The 19582-nt window shown below is 40.7% G+C and overlaps 1 protein-coding gene across 1 annotated transcript in view; it reads left to right on the top strand.

The window, feature by feature from the left end:
- Window positions 1-19582, top strand: part of LOC135203224 (RNA-binding protein 26-like) — a gene marked incomplete in the record, with an annotated part of 231575 nt that overhangs the window by 64862 nt on the left and 147131 nt on the right. Inside the window, 1 exon segment of the mRNA XM_064232984.1 lies at window positions 2608-2801. Coding sequence (XP_064089054.1) covers window positions 2608-2801 — 194 coding nt within the window.

Consider the following 19582-nt stretch of genomic DNA (forward strand, 5'->3'; position numbering starts at 1 on the left):
CCCAGTGAGGGGACCTAGTTATGTTCGTTGCCAGGCCTCTGCCCATTGCAGAGCCCGATGAGTCTGTCTCTCCTGTACAGGTTGTACTGCCCAGGGACAATAACCTCTTGAAGGCGGTGTGGTCCTGCTTCAACCTTTGGGGGCCCTCCGTCAGCCAAGGTGTTATCCTCTGTGCTCCACGATGCGGTCTCGGAGCCGGGTGCTCCATCCGTGTCAGCCGGGGTGGCTTTCAGTATGTTGTCCACCTCATCTGCGCTCCCTTTCACCTCCCCCGAGGGGTTTGGCTGCCACAGGAGGCAGCAGGAGCTGATGGAGTCTTCGGAGTTCCATTCCTGGTCTTGGTCCGGCACTCCTCTTACCCTATTCAGATTGCTTTTGAGGGGGACGAGTTTCACTGCTGGGGGCTGCCCCCGCTCCTTCCCGTGATGTCGGAGCCGATGGTGGGGACTCTCCCCCGAGATGAGGTGCCACAGTGGACGTAGCACCAGCCCAGTCCGAGCCAGGCCCTCTTCCCCCCCGGGCCAAGAGCAGTAAGAGGAAGGGCTAGAGGAGGCTCCCTTTTCCTGAGGGTTATTCCTCCTCGGAGTCTTCGGATTCGGACAGGTCCTCCCGTAGGAGGAGGCGTAGAGCAAAGTGGAGGTGCTGTGCCGGGAGGAGTCGAGTGTTCTTCTTCCTCCTCCTCCCCAGGCCACTAATCCCGCTCTCCCCGTCATAGCCGGGACCGCAGAGGTCAGAGTAGGAGCAGCAGCCGTCATGACGGGTCTTGCCGCCATGGGCGCCACCGCTCCCCGACCAGTTAGTCCCCCCAGAGAGCTTCCAAGTTTGTGGTTCCCATGACTGTCCCATGAGCGGGGTGCTTCACTCCACCACCAATTGTTCCCCCTGCATTCTCGGTGGATCCCTCCCCAGTACTGGCAGGCCCCTTGGTGGCTGGCCGCTCATGTCGGGCAGGCTCCTTTCCTTGGCGTTCCTCCCCCTCCTTTTGCCCGTGAAGGAGGCAGAGCCGTTCGCCATCTCCGGTTGGGATCGGGATGCAAGCCTGGGCCAGTTGGAGTTCAATGACGGCCCCGCTGGTTTGGTCTGAGGCTCCTTTCCTAGATGAGCACCCGTTCCCACTGACCTTCCCCCTTTGCCCCCAAGAGGACAATGAAGACGAGGTGTTCGTCCAAGACGAGCTCCAGTGCCTTGGAAGGGCAGGGCGCCACAGACAAGGGGTCGACCTTTGGGCGACTCCTGGCTCTCATTAGGACCAAGAACCATCTGGGGGAGCCCACCCTGCCTCCTGACAACAAGAGGTCCGTAGCTGTGGACTTCCTCTTTGGGGGTTCCGAAGGAGGCCATGGCTCTCCTGAGTCTTCCCCTGATTGGGAACACGACCAAGGCCCTGGCCTATGTAGACCAAGTATGCTTAAATAATTACATGATCATAGCCCTCCCGCCTCCTGCCCATAGACTAGAGGGCATAAACAACTGAACTCTGTGCTAAATTAGTTCCTCTCTAACCCCGAAAATGGGCGGGGTTAGTCGCCTAGCCAAAAGAAAAAGTAGCACTACTGTGATTTTCAAAATTCTACCAGCTAACAGAAGTTAAACTATAGCTATGTAATTACTTGGTAAGTGTGTATAAAACCTTATTTTAATATAAAAATATAATTTTCCATCTGTTCCACATGTTAGCAAATGAACACTGTCGATAATTCTTCATATATAGCAAACTAATCCATACATTCAAACTCTGCGTGTTGCCACAGAACATATTCTTTGCAAAGATAGGTTAATGGGTAAGGTATGTGAAATCCATAGATTTTAAATATCCACTTTGCTCTCTCTTAGGAAGTAACATCATTATTGAGTAGGATTTCTGTGTCAGGTTGCCGGTTTATTGTAAATCCTTTGTTGGTTTTGCTTAGACAGTAACTGTTTATGATCTAGTGATTATGAAATTTTAGCAAGTCCTAATGAGGATATCTCTTGTATTGCCATTGGGTAACAGTTTAGCATTAACTGTCATTTCCTCGAGTCTTTCTGCTTTCTGAAATTGGGAATGGTGTACTAGGATGTGCTTGTTAAACTGATCATTGATAATATGTATTGGTGATTGTGTGAATTTTCCCAGAGTTGATGTACAATCCTGTATGCAGCCATGTATCTGTATAACTATATTTTTTAGTTTGTAAGCTGCCTTGAATTGCCAAGCAATTGTAGATTTGTTTTTATAGTGTTTTATAGCAAACCAAACTCATAAAGTTGATAATTGCTTTGTACAGGCAGCCCCTGGTTATCGGTGGGGGATCCATTCCCGAGGGGGTGCCGATAAGTGGAAACCGCCATTAATCAAAACTCAACTATTAATGGCGCTGTTAACCAGTTATTGACGCCATAATACCTTAGGGCGCCAATAACCGGGACTCTGGGCGCTATAAAATAAAACAGGATTGCCGATAATCGAGTCCACTGATAATCCGGTGACTGTCTGTAAATGCTATAGGTATATGTTACTGTAATTCTGGAATTGATAGGAGAATATGCTTATTATCTATATCTATATCTTATATATCTATATCTATGTCTATCTGTCTTATCTATATTTATAATATTTTTTTTCAGGTGAATATACACCTCGTGATCCTAGTTTATGGGGTGGTCAGCCAAGTAGTTCAGGTGGACCCTACTACACTGGAGGACAAGGAAGGGGTGCTGGTTCTGTAGGTTTAAGATTCAGTGCCCCACCACCTCCCATACCCACTGGATCTGCCAGAGAACTAATCAGTGTTCCAGTTAATAATGGGAGCCTTATAGAGGTAAGTGCAAAAGAAATTCCTTTTGATAATTTATGAAGAATTTAATTTTCAGTATTTTCTTATTTGGCTTAGGATGTAGGGGTATTTCAATAAAGTAGTATTTTTGTATTTGGTAAACTGAATTGCCCGGTTGTTGTGTGGCTCTTACCAGTGAAATGTGCAATGTCTTTGTATTGCATTGTTTAGTGTATCATCCATGTCAAGAGATTTCTTGATCAACCAAGACAACTCTTTCCTCTCTGGGATGTGCTTTGTGGCAGGTTGTGTCTTCCCAGCCAAAATCAGGAAGGATTTGTAAGCATTCCTGGCCTGATTCTAGGTTCCTTAACAACAGTTGGAACAGATTGTGGGCCTGTTACAGTTTATCTGTGGTGGTAGTGTCAGTGTAACTCATATGGTACACTGCAGGCATTACTTAAGGTTCTTTACAACTCTTTGCAACATTCCTTTGGCCCCAATCTGCAATGCCTTTCATTCATTTTTCTGTACCTCTATTCATAGTCTCTTCCATCTTACTTTCTACCCTCTTCTAGTATTTGTTTCATTGTTTCATCGTGCAACTGTGAGGTTGTCCTCTGGTTGTATCTTCCAAACCTTGAAAATCAGTCTCCCTGTCAGTGCTAAATCACCTCATAGATCTCAGAGCTTGGCCTTTGGCCTAAATTTTATATTCCATTCTATTTAAACTGTGACTCAAGGACAGAAAGGAGTCTGACTTTCTCAATCCTGGCAAAGGGTTTGGAATTTATTCCATCCATGACAACTGGTGATTGGAGACGTGGGATGGTGCTCTTGTCTAACAGTTTGATCTGACTACCCTGGCTGCGCAGATAGTGATGCACACAGTTACTGCCTTGACAGGTTTAGTAGGCCACTTGGAGGCTCAGCAGCTTGTGGGAAGATAGTCATCAGTTTTAAGTGTGTATCTCCTCAGGTTTATGAAACTGATAGCTGTTAACTTGTCTGACAGAAAATAATGAAGGATCTGACAGGGTCTCAAATCTTGTTGGTCATTGATAATATGACAGCAGCGATATGTATCAGGAGGCCCGGCTCTTACTCACCTTGCCTCATTGCAGTCATGTTGGCCATTCTGTGTATGGTTGAAGTAAGGAAGTTGTACTTGTCAGCAATACACCTGGTGGGCTCTTGTATTGTGCTAACTTCAACTGAGTGGATGTCGAACAAACCCTCCTTCCAAGTGATTGCCACCCTGCTTCCACATCTACACTAACAATAGTCAGGTTTTCTTATAAGTATCTTACCAAGTAATTACATAACTATAATATCTAACACGTGTAGCAGCCTTTCATTTAAAAAAATCATAGTAACACCTTAGTGTACTAGGTGGGTGACAAGCCCTGCCCACTAATGGGAATACTGGAAATGACTTAACAGAAATTCTCATTCTAGTTCTGCCAGCTTGAGTAAACATCGAGCATTTGCAGCATCTTTTGTTCGTTGGGTTTTGGTTGAATAACTGGATTTGGTGAAATATTATGCTTATTTTGAGTAGCCTTCAAGCTTTGATAGCTTTCGGGATCACGGGTTGGGGGGCACTTCTAGATGGTAAAGTGAATTATTTAATCTGTTGAGAGAGAGAGAGAGAGAGAGAGAGAGAGAGAGAGAGAGAGAGAGAGAGAGAGATATCATCGACCTGCTAATTGGCGACATTCCGCAACCTGTCACATTAACTTGATATATTTGACAGCTCTGGCTTTGAGCTTCTCTCAGAGTTTAAAACAAAAGATGAGGGAAAGGATGTTTCATACACATTTTGTAATTGCAGTTATATTGATTATATTTAACCCTTAGATTGTGTCAATATGCATTTGGAATTTCCCCTTTGAGTGCGTAAAATTTCTTAAAAAATGAAAATGCTCCAATTGGCTTCATATATCTCTTGCTATAAAAACGGGGCCTATATTTTCCATGTCTGACATTATTTTTTCTTAAAATAATGTCAAACCAAGTCACATAAAAATTAAAATGTTATTTCACAATAAATTTAACATGATGATAAAATCTGAAAACAATCAAATGCTATACAGAAAAAAAAGAAGAGAAAATAGTCTTAATTGAGCCAGTGTTCGGTGCGCCGAGTAGTGAGACGATCTAGGTGAACAGTATTAACAAAATAGTAAATGAAACAACAAAGCTTTCCACAATAAAATTTAGCACAAAGGATTAACAAAATCATTCGTCATTGCGGTGATACACAACTAACTTCAGGTAGCAGGTGGGAGCGTTTATATTTTTTAGGAATAACGAGTGAATGATTTTAATTATCGTGCGTCATGGTCTTGTTGAGGAGAGAGGAGACAGTAAAATCTTTACCATGATATGTACGTAAAAGCAGGACCAAGTCACGTAAAAAGTAAAATGTTATTAACATAATGATAAATCATGAAAAAAATGCAATAAAAAAAAAAGCTTGCTCGAGTTAGAGTTCGATTGCACACACACACACAGAGAGAGAGAGAGAGAGAGAGAGAGAGAGAGAGAGAGAGAGAGAGAGAGAGCTGATCTGGGATGATTATTTGCCCATTTCTTTCACTTACACTCAATCAATCTGCCCAAATCTTTTATTTTTGTTATGGTAAAATACCAGTTTAGTGACAATTGCTTTTTATGATTTTTAACTACTGTATAAGTAACTCAGCACCGTAATAAACAAACTGACTCCATTTTCAGCTTCTGTGTGCCTTTGATTGTTTGTTGAAGCGGCCTCCTTGTGAAAAGTTATTTAATCTCTCTTTCCTTTTCTTGCATTCTTGACTTATTACTTAATTATTTGCAAAAATCCTCATGCTTGTTTTAAAATTCTACCATTTGCCAACAGTAAGTTGATGTATTGTTGCATAATTAATCTTTTTTGTACACTTAAGATCCAAGTGTAAAAACACTGATTTCTCTCTCTCTCTCTCTCTCTCTCTCTCTCTCTCTCTCTCTCTCTCTCTCTCTCTCTCTCTCTCTCTCGGACACACACCATCTATCCTTTTGATTATCTTTGAACCTAATATGTGAATAAAATTGATTTTGTTATCAACCTTTGCATACTGCAACCAATTCGGTTTGATCAAAGGGTTCCCATCTCCCCCCTCCATCCTTGAGCTGGCCGGTGCCATTTGTGCACGAATTCCAGCCAATGATTCTGAGGAAAATTTGTGGTTCTGCAATATGCTTAAGCGATCTCAGGAGCAGCGACTTGCATTGGGTCTTGGTTTCGTTATATGGGAGATCAATTCCACTGCATATTGGCGGCAAGTGTTGATGAGTCGTCGGAGACCTTTCACTGATGGGGAAATAAGAATCATATCGTTGGCGTAGCAAAGTTGTTTATAGTTGTTTTGTTGACAGTGCTCCCAATTGGGAGTGAGTTTAGTTTTGACATTCAGGGCATCTGTGTGAGTATTAAACTGGTATGGAGAGAGAATGCCCCCTTGCAGAAGCCTTTTTAGAGAGCCGAAGGTGTACGACAGTACGTTACCCCATTTGACGCAGAATTGCTGTGTGGAGTACCAGCAATATAAAATGCCAACTAAAATATAGAGGTGTGCCTCTTTTCTGCAGCTTCAGGAAGAGGTTCAGGTATTTAACTCTGTCAAATGCTTTTCTCACATCTACAAAACATAGGAAAACAGGAGAGGCTGATGATAGGTGATAGTTCAGCCATTCTTTCAGTATATATAGTTGCAGGTGTCGGTTGAGTGGTTTGCTTTAAATCCGAATTGGTTGTCAGTGGTGTGTAGGAGAACCGACTCAGGTACCTTCGATGCCATCGTAATGATTGCAATCGAGCGGTAATTGCCAGGGTCAGCTGCATCCTTAAGCTTGTTTTTTATTAACCCTTAAACGCCGAAGCGGTATTTTAAAAATCGTCTTCCGTATGCTGGCGACGTTTGCGAGTGAGCGCCGAAGTGGAAAAAAAGTTTTTTTTAAAATATCACAGCACGCTTAGTTTTCAAGATTAAGAGTTCATTTTTGGCTCCTTTTTTTGTCGTTGCCTGAAGTTTAGTATGCAACCATCAGAAATTTAAAAAAATCTTTTATCATATATAAATATTGGGATATACGACAGCGCACGCAAAAAAAATTTTTCATATATAATTGTATACAAATCATGCTGTGAGCAATGCTAACGGTAAAGCTAACGAGTTAATTTTTTTCGTTGTATTGTTTACTGAATCGCGATCAATTTGGTATATAACATTGTAAAATGATCAAGGCAACAGAGAGAAAATATTATCACAAAATGATGCATGAATTCGTAACGCCGGACGTAAATAAAAAGCTGTTTTCAAAAATTCACCATAAAATCGAAATCATTGGTGCTAGAGACTTCCCGTTTATTGCAAAATGAAGGTAATTGATTGAATATTACTAGACTGTAAGTGTTGTAGCTTACAATTGCAGTTTTTGACCATTTCGGTCGAGTTAAAGTTGACCGAAGGACTAATTTTTTCTATTTATTATTTATATAAAATATTTCAAAACTGATAAAGCTACAACCATGGGTTGTTTTTTGTTGCATTCTACATGAAATTGTGCACATTTTCATATATAAAACCTTATGTAACGGCTAATTTAAAATGGTGCAAACATTACAACAATCTGACAAAAAAATTATGATTTTTTCGGAAGGGTTACCATAAATCGAAATATTGTGCTAGAGACTTCCAATTTGTTACAAAATATAGGTAAATGATTTAATATTACTAGAATGTAATAGTTTTAGCTTACAATTGCGTTTTTTTACCATTTTGGTCGAGTCAAAGTTGACCAAGGTTGAAATTTAGGCACATCGTTATTTATATGAAAATGTTTCAAAACTAATAAAAGCTACAACCATGGGTTGTTTTTTGTTGTATTCTACATGCAATTGCGCACATTTTCATATATAAAACGTTATGTAACGGCTAATTTAAAATGATGCAAACATTACGACAATCGGACGAAAAAATTTCTGATTTTTTTCGGAAGAGTTACCGCGCTGATGTAAGGAAATTTTTTTTTTTCATAAATTCACCATAAATCAAAATATTGTGCTAGAGACTTCCAATTTGTTGCAAAAGAAAGGTAAATGATTGAATATTACTAGAATGTAAGAGTTTTAGCTTACAATTGCGTTTTTTGACCATTTTGGTCGAGTCAAAGTTGACCGAAGGTTGAAATTTTGGCACATCGTTATTTATATGAAAATATTTCAAAACTGATAAAAGCTACAACCATGGGTTGTTTATTGTTGTATTTTACATGCAATTGCACACATTTCCATATATAAAACTTTATGTAACTGCTAATTTAAAATTGTGCAAACATTACGACAATCTGACTAAAAAATTTATGATTTTTTTGGAAGAGTTACCTCGCGGACGTAAGGAAAATTTTTTTTTCATAAATTCACCATAAATCAAAATATTGTGCTAGAGACTTCCAATTTGTTGTAAAATGAAGGTAAATGATTGAATATTACTAGAATATAAGAGTTTTAGGTTACAATTGCGTTTTTCGACCGTATTGGTAGAGTCAAAGTCGACCGAAGGTTGAAAGTTTAGCACTTATCGTTATTTATATGAAAATATTTCAAAACTGATAAAAGCTACAACCATGAGTGTTTTTTGTTGTTGTATTCTACGTGAAATTTTGCACATTTTCATATATATGTATAACAGTCCATGTAACGGCTAATATAAAATGGTGCAAAAATTATGTCAAAGTGACGAAATTATTTCTGAGATGTGTAGCTGATGCTTTTTAGTGCGAGAAGAAAGAAATTTGCGCTTGCGTGCCTGGGTAACGATTGTAAACAAAACAACAACTTGATCCGTGAGCTCCCAGCATCCCCCAAGGCGCGTGACTCAAAAGTTTTGGGTTGGTAGGCCTATAACTATTTTTCCGCAAATTTTTAAAAAAAACTTTCGTTGACTTACCTTAGGTTGGTTCGGCGCCCAACAGACAGTTTTCGTCGACGTTTAATATGTCCAATCGGCGTTAAAGGGTTAATGGTATTAAGTGAACTAGGAGTAGGGAGTCTGGAAGAAATTGGTGAATTATGCATGCATTGAATAGGGCACCTAGCAAAATGCAGATTATTGTGTGGCAGAATTTGAAAGCTTTTGCAGGAATACCATTGCAGCCGAGCAATTTATTATTAGATAGGTTGTTTATGGCATCGCTGATGTTACCTGGTGTAATACGATCTGCGAAATGAAACAATGTTAAAAGTAAGGAGGTTATCTACATCCCTTTGGCTTTCTTAATCATTTATGCAATTCAGGATATTGTTAAAGTGATCGCCTCACATACTTGCGATATTCTCGTCACCAACTGCTTCTTCTACTCTTCGTCACCAAATGCTTTTCCTACTCTGTGATATCTTTTTAATTTTAGGATTTATGGATTGAATGTCTTTCCAAAGACGAGGATAATCACCAGATTCTAAATTTCTAGACTTTGCATCGCCTCTTAGTTGCTTTTCATTTAATCAGCAGTGTTTAACAGCAAATTTGAACTGCGCTCTCACCTGTCTCATTAGCATTGCAGTGTCCTTCCCTCGGGCTACCATTTTGCCTGTACAGCAAAAACATTTCTTGTGGATATGAACAGATCTTTAACCAAGTCATTCCAGTCAGGTATATTATGAGTTACCTTGATGAAATCTAAAGGTAGCCCTGCCGGAAGCAAGCATAGCGGATTTTATGTTCAAATAGAATTCATTCAGATCTCTCCTGTGGTGGTCACTTTTACATTTTGTGTTAGTACAAAGTAAGGCGTTTGCCGGTTGAACTATTGACTGCAGCCTGGTTTCCGTGGTCGTCCTAAGGTATCTGGTTTTTTGTTGGTTTTTAAAATCCCAGCTTACAGTTGGTGGGTGATCAGTTAACCCTCTTACGCCGGAGCGGTAAATAAAAATTTGTCTCCCGTGTGCCGGAGGGGTTTCGGAGTGAGCACGGAACGCGGAAAAAATATTTTTTTCAAAAAATCACAGCGAGCTTAGTTTTCAAGATTAAGAGTTCATTTTTGGCTCCTTTTTTTTGTCATTGCCTGAAGTTTAGTATGCAACCATCGGAAATGAAAAAAATTATCATTATCATATATAAAATAATGCCAATATAGATAGCGCAAAAAACAAAAATTTTCATATATTGTATTTCAAATCGCATTGTGCGCAAAACGGTTAAAGGTAAGTTACTTTTTTTTCGTTGTAATGTACACTAAATTGCGATCATTTTGGTATATAAACACATTGTAAAACGATTAAAAGCAAAACACAGAGAAAATATTATCACAAAATAATGCATGAATTCGGAATTGTTAACGACTGGACGTAAACAAATATTTTGTAAAAAATTCACCATAAATCTAAATATTGTCATAGAGAGATCCAATTTCTTTCAAAATGAAGACAAATGGATTGACTATTACTAATTACTGTAAGAGTATTAGCTTACAATTGCAGTTTTCGACCATATCTGACGAGTTAAAGTTGACCGAATGTCGAATTTTTTTATATTATTTTTTATATGCAATTATTTCGGAAATAAGGAAAGCTACAACTTCAAATATTTTTCGTTTTATTTTACATAAAATTGTGCACATTTTCATATATAAAACTCTATGAAATGCCTAATATGAAATGGAGCAAATATTCCGAGAATGGGATGTACGTTTTCGGAGATTTGTGCGGAGAATCCGCTCGCGAAGGGAAGGAAAGATTTTTTTAAAATTCACCATAAATCTAACTATTGTGCTAGAGACTTCGAATTTATTTCAAGATGAAGATAAATGACTGAATATTACTAGACTGTAAGAGTTTTAGCTTACAATTGAGTTTTTCGACCAGTTCGGTAGAGTCAAATTGACCGAACGTGGTTTTTTTTTCTATTTATCGTGATTTATATGCAAATATTTCAAAAAATGAGAAAAGCTACAACCTTCAATTATTTCTTGTTGTATTCTACATGAAATTGCGCACATTTTCATATATAAAACTTTATGTACGGCTAATTTAAAATGGTGCAAACATTACCACAATCGCATGTATGATTTTTTCGGAAGAGTTACCGCGCGGACGTAAAGAAAATGTTATTTTTGTCATAAATTCACCATAAATCGAGATATTGTGCTAGAGACTTCCAATTTGTTTCAAAATGAAGGTAAATGCTTGAATATTACTAGAATATAAGCGTTTTAGCTTATATTGCGTTTTTCGACCATTTCTGGTAGAGTCAAAGTTGACCGAGAAGGTTGAAATTTGGGCAATTATCGTTATTTTATATGAAAAATATCTCAAAACTGATAAAAGCTACAACCATGGGTGGGTTGTTTTTAGGTGTATTGTGCATAAAAAATTGCACATTTCCATATATACAACTTTATATAACGGCTAATTTTAAAATGGTGCAAACATTACCACAATCGCATGTATGATTTTTTTCGGAAGAGTTACCGCGCGGAACGTAAGGAAAATGTTTTTTCATAAATTCACCATAAATCGAAATATTGTGCTAGAGACTTCCAATTAGTTGCAAAATTAAATTATTGAATATTACTAGAATATAAGCGTTTTAGCTTACCAATTGCGTTTTTCGACCATTCCCCTTCCGGTAGAGGTCAAAGTTTGACCGAAAGGGTTGCAAATTTTGGCATTTAATCGTTTATTTATATGAAAATATCTCAAACAAAAACTGATAAAAGCTACAATCATGAGTATTTTATTGTTGTATTCTACATAAAAAATGCACACATTTTCATATATAATACTTCATGTAACGGCTAATTTACAATGGTACAAAAATTATGTCAAAGTGACGAAATAATTTCCGAGATGTGTCACAGATACTTTTTAGTGCGGCAAGAAAGAAATTCGGGCTTGCGCGCCTGCGTAACGTTGTAAACAAAACAACATCTCTTGATCCGTGAACTCCCAGCATCCCCCAAGGCGCGTGATTCAAAAGTTTTAGGCTGGTAGGCTATAAGTATTTTTCCGCGAATTTAAAAAAAAACTTTTGTAAGTCGACGTAAAATACGTCCAGTCGGCACACGGGAGACAAAAAATGTCGACGTAAAATACGTCCAGTCGGCGGAAGAGGGTTAAAGGGGGTTCATGGTAGGGAGGGATGGGGGTACTGAATACAACTGGAATCATGAAGTTGTGGAGATGTGATGCAGTGGTCCAACCAGGAGGTTGTAGTTGTGTCCGTTCTATTTTGTACATAAGAATATGAGGAGGGTGGAAGGAGCATTACATTGCTAGTCTGGAGATCATGATTTTGACAGAAGCAAATATGTTTATTATAAAATTGTTTTTTAGTGAGGTGAGAATTAAGGTCCCTGATTATACAGATATGATCAGCAGGAGAATCGTGAATAATAATGTGTAACTGACCTAGGATCATGCAGTATTGATCAAAATTATTGTTATTTTTCCAGGGCATATAAACATTAATTATTAGGATCCTAGAGTTCCCTACTGTCACTTGGAGACCCAGCAACCTGTCTCCTGTAGGTCATCACATTTACCATGTTGTCTAACGATTTGTGCCACAGGAAAGAAAGGCCCATTTTGTGCGACCCACTACGATTTGATCTGTAACTTGCGTCGATTAAGTCGAGAGAGCTTTGAAGTCTTCATATGTTAAATCTCGGATGACAAGGTCATGTGACCAGAGGAGTGTTTCTTGCTATGCAATGATGCCCTTCAAATTTTTGCAAAACATGTTTAAGAGTGTAATTCCACTTGAGGCCAAAAATGTTCCAAGAGATTATATCTAATGTATCCATGGCTACTCACGAAGACGGGAGATGAAGGCGCTGATCATTTTGGTGGGTGGTGGGTTAGCCAAGGGGTGTGGGCAGTCACTCCCCATGGGAGGTTGGCTGTCACTTGTGGTGGAAGTGACCCTGCTTGGGGTGTTAGTAAGATCCCCTGGAGGGATGGGGTCCTGGACTAGGTTATATCTTGAGACTATTGTATTAGGTCCGAAATTCTCGCCTTTATGAACATCGAGGTGTTTAAATAGGCAGGTAGTCCTGTAAGCCACTTGATGTTTACTTTTGCATGGGAGATGAGTGGGTCACAGCCCATGAGAAACTTTACTCCATTATGACGTCTAGCATCACTTATGAGCATAGACTGTGAATTGCTGCGTGACATCTCTTCTCAGGTTTTGGGCGAGGTGATACATGATTGTTGGGCTCTGGTCCAGCGGACAAATGAGAGGTTCTATTCTTTTTTTTGTTTGTGTCTGCCAGCTGCCAGACCTCTCATGATCACACTCATCTGCATCCACGATGGGAGGCTGGGGAGGAGAGATAGAGTCGGGAGTTTCACGAGGAATGGTGATCGTCAATGAAGATCTATCTTCCACTGGAGGCACTGGGGAGGGAGAAGGGGTTGGAGTCCAACAGTCCCCTCAGAATGGTCTAAAGGTGATGGGGCACTTCAACCGATGGAGAGAGGCCAGTTGGCACCTAGGTGGGTATGGCCATCTGGACATTGTATTACACCCTCACTTCTCCCGTGTTGCTGGGAGGGGAGGAAATCATGGATGCCGCATTTAAAGGAGTCTGGTGGCTTTCCATACGTTTGTCTAGTGATTCCTGCACTCTTGATCGCATTCCAGATCCATGCAAGATTATTTGCTTCCATGTTTTAAGACTGTCTAGGGATTCCCATAGTCCTTTGATCACTTCCCAGATTCTTGAAAATTTATCCTTTGTGTCCTCTATTTTTTCAGAGTTTTTCCAGTTATTCCTGAGAGGAATTTTGCTTTTTGGAAGGCATTTTCTGCCGTGTGGAACACTGCAGGTAGGCTTAGGTCAGCAGGCCTCTTTGCAGGCAAATTTTAAGGGTCATTGGTGTAGATTTTCACTGAGCAGGTCCTTAGCCACTTAGTGATGTATGATATTTTCTTGTGAAAGGACAAGTTTTTTTGTAGATCACTCCTTGAGAATATTTTCTGGTATCAGATCTTTGTATTTCGTATATGCAACGTTAATTTCCTCGGAGAAGACATCACTGACAGATTGTATAGCATACTCGACGTCGGAACGGTTTGATTGGTATTGTATAAAGTAAAGACAGTTGTTCGTGAGTATGGTACTTGTGTGTGGGGCACAGGCATCTGTAGGTGCCAGGGTCACGTGGGCGACTGTTTGAGGTTGGTCGGATGACATTTTTGCGGTAAAGGAAGGGCCAAGTATTAGCGCGCACTGCACTCTTGTACCCATTTTCCAGGACCAATAGACCTCAAGTAGCTGTAATTTGAAAGACTTCTAAGGCACTGATTGGAGCAGAGAGAATATTAATATATCTGTAATTACACAACACTCTCCGGCTTACACGCTGGTTATTACATGGAGAGACTGTTAACACATTGCCTACTATAAGAGGTATAATCACCAAAGGTGAAAACCTCTTTTTTTTGTAAAGAAATGCGAGAGAGACACCCAAAATGTCTGCCCCCCCACATACTGTATTACAGAATATAAACATCGTCATACATCATTTGCATTTGATATTGTTTACATTCTCAAAATCTTGCTTGATTTGAGTCTTTTGATATCTGCTTTGCCATTATTTATTAGAAGAGATATAACTTGGAAATAACTTTTATCCTAAATTAACCAAGTTTGGTCGAAAACATGCATGTATTACTTCATTTTATAAACATGAGGCGCAATTTCTCCAGTTCCGAACATCACTTCTGCCTGGCCGTTATTCGTTTTACTATTCAGCCTCAGCTATAACCTGCAGCTTTAATTTACTAGCATTCTTTCTGGAGATTTATTTTATTTTTACTTATGGAAGCCACCACTGAGAATCAGCAGGGTTTAACAACTTGAGAATTTTAACAGAGCTCTCAAGAAACGCTTGATAATTATGGTAAATGACATCAGCAATCAGCTGTTTCTCAATTCACTTATGTCAATACACGTTTACAATAGTTTCATCCAGAATTCTAAAAACTGGAATTTTTTTAATGAGGAATGTATGAGTATCATTAGTATTACAGTCGATGAAAGAGAGTGACAGAAAGAGTCAGAGAGTTACCTCAGTACTGTTACTGATAGATATCCACTTGCAAAGTTGAATGATAGTTGTGTTGAGAATGATGATAATTTTATTAAAACTTGTTTTGTGGAATCATATTGCATGTATTATCATATTACATTATATGAACAGTGATAATGCACCATTTGCATTCTGGGTTTGTGTACATTCTTAAATACATTCCTTTCATAAATGATCAAAGCTGGGTTTAACAAAGGCAGTTTTATTTCAATTTTTTCATACAGACGTCGGCTGAAAGGGAAACCATTGTTTTGTTTAAATTTCATTGCCATTCTCAAATAACCGCTAATGTACAACACAATAATGAATAATAATCATCATATATAATTGTCATTCATATGACTGAATTGTTCTAAACAGTTACAAACAGCTTTGTGTGCTGCCTCACTTGATGATTGCTGCATTTTTGTTATAAAAGCACAGGGAATGTTAAAATGGTGTCATGAAATCGCTTTAAAAATGCCATGGATGGTACCGAAGATGGAAAGGATTCTTGATGGATGCGCACCTGTTATCATCCAGTTCTGAGGATTCTGGCTCGGACAGGAGGTATTTTTTTATTCTTCACGGCTGCTGAAGAGAGAAGCAGATGCTGGTTGCCGTTCTCTCCATCCTGCCAAGCAGTATAGGAGGCTAGCCGCATCCCAAAGCTGCCTTCCTGCAGTTTTGCTGTGGATCCCTCAGTCTGACATTCAGGGAGCAATTTACATGAGACAGCCTGAATACCTTCTCTCCTGAGCACCCTTACTTGGCCCCCAACACCCATCGAACCCTGTCACGCACCCATTGTTATCATCCAAACACCTGGCTCCAGTTTTCCAGCACCCGGCACCAGCTCCCAAGTGCCAGCGCCAACTCTTCAGTACCAGTCTCCTATTCCTGAACTCCAAGTGCTCGCTTCCGACCGTTGGCCTCCTTCCTTAGACCAAGACAAGCTGTCTTGGTGCCCATTAAACAGCAGGTAGCAGATTATGAACTTGCCAAAGAAAGCTCCACCCACCTTCAAGATTTTCTCATGATTTGTCCTTGTCTTCGATCTCCTAAGAGGAGGAGGAATTTGAATCAGGAAGCTGCCCATCCTTCATTATTTGCTGGCAAGCTTGCCTACCTTTTTTGCGCTAGCTGCCCCTGGTCTCGCCTCCCTTGACCTCCCTGATGAGTGGCCATTCTGATGACAGATCTAGGCTCTCCTCGTCATCAAAAAAGGCATTCAAGGAGTTTGAAGATTGGTTTTTTGTTAGAGGGAACAAGGCAATGGTTACTTTGACTTTTCTCCCTCACACTTAGTCCGTAGGAGGTAGCTTTCCAACGCCACCGGAGAAGCGGCTCCTTTGGAAGTCGCCTACTAAGCCCAAGGAGACTTCTCAGGCCTCATTTACTCTTCCCGACTGTATTTTCGTTGGTGAAAGTTATGTTTGATTCAGTAGAGCTTGACTACCTACTCATGGACCTCTTCAAGGTGTTTGGAGTTTTAGATTCTTGGAGGCTGGACTGTGGGAGCACTAGCCAAGAAGATTGAAGATTGCAGTGACTTTGTAGGAGACTTTGCCTTGGACTGGCTAGGAGTCCTGTCTTGTGCAGACAAGGCCATCCAAGATGCTCTCACAAACTTATAGCTCTTTCCTCTCAGGGGATTTTGAAGAAAAGAAAATTATGGTGCTCCTTTACCAATGAAGGAGTCTCTCGGACCCAGAAGTCGACTCTTGTTATTTTCGCCATAGGATCCTCATCACCTCTTCGCTCAGTTTACTGTGAAGGAAATTGCTTCAGATCTCCACAAGAAGTGGACCCATGATCATGTGGCTCATTCTTCTACACGGCCTAAGAATTCGTTTGCGTTTGTTCTTAAGACAGTCTCTCCTCTCCAGCAACATCCCTTTAATGGGAGTAAACCCAAGTCACAGTCCAGCATCTGCTCCAATATCTGCTCTGCCATAACCATCAAGAGGAACTCAACTAAGCCCTTACCCAAGAAATGAAGAAGTCCTTCGTGCACCAGTGGGAGGCAAACTCATCGAGATTTGAGAGAAGTGGAGTATCAGAGGTGTAGAACAGTGTTCGTGGAGAGCCCCCTTTTAGTCACTTCTTCCATCATATTGATGGCCTACTCAAGAGGCTCGGAGAAACATTCTATCTTTTTGGAGGACATCTCTGCTCTCCTAAAAAGCGTTATAGAAGTCAAGGACATCAACAACACAGAGGGTTTCTACAACAGTCTGTTTGTGGTCCCCAAATGATTGGCGGGTTTGAAGACCAGTCCTTGATGTAAGCGCCCTCAGTCTCTTCGTCCAAAAGACGAAGTTTAAGGAGACGAACCTGTCAGTTCTTTCATCCAATCACCTGGGCGATTGGATGATAACCTTGGATATGCCAGACTCGTACTTCCATATTCCCATCCATCGGACGTTGGGAAGTGTGTCTGGTTTGTCTTCCAGGGGAGTGACTATCAGTTTCAGGCTCTTTGCTTTGTTCTCTCTATGGCACCTCAGGTGTTCACTCGAGTCCTCTCTCCTCTGTCAAAATGGCTCCATATAATAGGCATAAATATTAGCCTTTATCTGGGTGACTGGCTTCTTCGATCCCCTTCGAAAGAGAAATGCACAAAGGACTTGTAGAAGATTCTGATTTCAGAAGATTCTTTTCCTCAATCAGGAACTGGACATTTTCATTAACCTTTAGAAGTCCCTGTTGACCCTTTTGCAAGAGATTCTCTATTTGGAGACAATTCTCAACTCATACTTTTCAGGCTTTTCTGTCCCCAAAGAGATCGCCAACTGCCTACGGACAATCCCCACATCAGTGGATGAGTCTTTTGAGCAGGCTTCATATGAGGGTACTGCAATTCTGCCTCAAGGCCAACTGGGACAGGAAGACACAGCTGGACACGTTTGTGTTTCCAGTTACCCATGAAACCAAGTTGGTGGCTGTCCAAAGTAAGACTTTCAGAAGGAAAGTCCCTTCATCCTCTGAGCCTCAACCTAGACTTCTACTGAGATACCTTGGATCTAGGCTGGGGAGACTTTTGGGGGAACCAGATGTTTCCAGGTTATGGTCTCCAGAGCAATGACGCCTTCACATCAATGTCAAGAGAGTTGAAGGTTATTCACTTAGGCCCTCAATTCTTCTCAGACCTGATGTACAACAAGACAGTGGTAACTTATGTAGACAACACCACAGCCTTATCATATGTCCGGAAGCAAGGCGGCACCACTCATTCCTTTTCTCTCTGCCAGGCAGGAAAGTACATTCTACTTACTAGATCAAAATTGAGTGATGCTGGTCACTCAGTTTATTCAGGGTAAACTCAGTGTTTTGGCAGATGAGCTGAGCTGTCGTTAGCAGGTCCTTCCCACCAACTGGACCTTGGATCCCTTGGTTTGTCTGGATCTTTGGTTGTTTTGAGGCAGGCCAACTTTGGACATGTTTGCCACCGCAAGGAACTACTGTCTTCATCTTCTGTTAACCAGCCCCAAACCCCGTGGCATGGGTGACAGATTCCAAGCTTCAAAATAGGTTCAACCAGGACCTTTACACTTTCCCATCCTTTAACAAGGTCAGGAAAGTGCTAAATAAATTCTGATCATATCACAAGGTTCCATTGACCCTCGCAACCCCTTTTTGGCCCCTGAACAGCTCCTTCCCCAAAAATCATGTCTACTCAGACAACCTCACTTCAAGAGACTCGGACTGTCAGGAAGTATGTCAGAAAAAGTGGTTTTCAAGAGGAGATGCAAAGGCTACTGCAAGATGCAGATGTCAGTCTTCTAGCTATGTCTACCAGGCTAAGTGGACAGTTTTCCGAAGATGGTGTCTCAGATACAACCCCTCTTCTTTTGAGACATCTTTAATTCAAATTGCAGATTTCCTCCTTTATCTGAGGACCTCTTGGGGTTTGTCTTCCTCCACCATTAAAGAGTATCAAGCCATGCTAAGCTATGTGTTAAAGCATAGTGGTCTGGGTCTGTGGTCTTAACCAGATCTTGCAACTTCATCAAGACATTTGAAACTCTCAAGCAGAACCTAGACATGGTGTTGAAGTGGCTAAAGGGGCCCCTCTTTTGAACTCCTCCATTCCGCTTCTCTAATGTACCTCACTTAAAAGACTCGCTTCCTTGTGGCTGTGGCCATTGATAAGAAGGTAGGATTTTCCCAAGGAGATGCAGTGTGGTCCTTCACCCGAAGTTTCTTAGCCAAGAATGAGGACCTGTCCAAGCATTGGCCCTATTCCTTCAACATTAAAAATTTAATAAAATTCCTTGGCCCTGAGGAAGAAGAAAGGTTTCTTTGCCCTATCAGAGCCCTGAGGTATTACTTGAGCAGGACAGAAAAGATCAGAGGGCCTTCCAGCAGCCTGTGGTGTTCTGTTAAGAACCTATATTGCTATCTTATTAAGAACACATTGTCGTTCTTCCTGAGGGACCTGATTTCTGAGGCACATTCCTGGATTCAAGAGGACATTTTTGTCCACTTTCAGAGTGAAAGCTCATAATGTCCAAGCAGTTGCTACCTCATCTGCTTTCAGGCACAATGTGTCCCTCCCTCCCATTTAGCAGTCAATCTACCGGAAGTGGAAATTGGTCTTTGCGTCTCACTATTTGAAAGCAGTTGAAACAGTGTTTGAAAATTGCAGTACCTTGTGACCATTGTCAGTGGCTGGCATGGTGTTTGGGGGAGGAAGTATAGGAAGCTCTCTTTTTCTCCT

The sequence above is a fragment of the Macrobrachium nipponense genome, chromosome 33, assembly GCF_015104395.2.
Source record: "Macrobrachium nipponense isolate FS-2020 chromosome 33, ASM1510439v2, whole genome shotgun sequence".
In the NCBI taxonomy this organism is placed as follows: Eukaryota; Metazoa; Arthropoda; class Malacostraca; order Decapoda; family Palaemonidae; genus Macrobrachium; species Macrobrachium nipponense.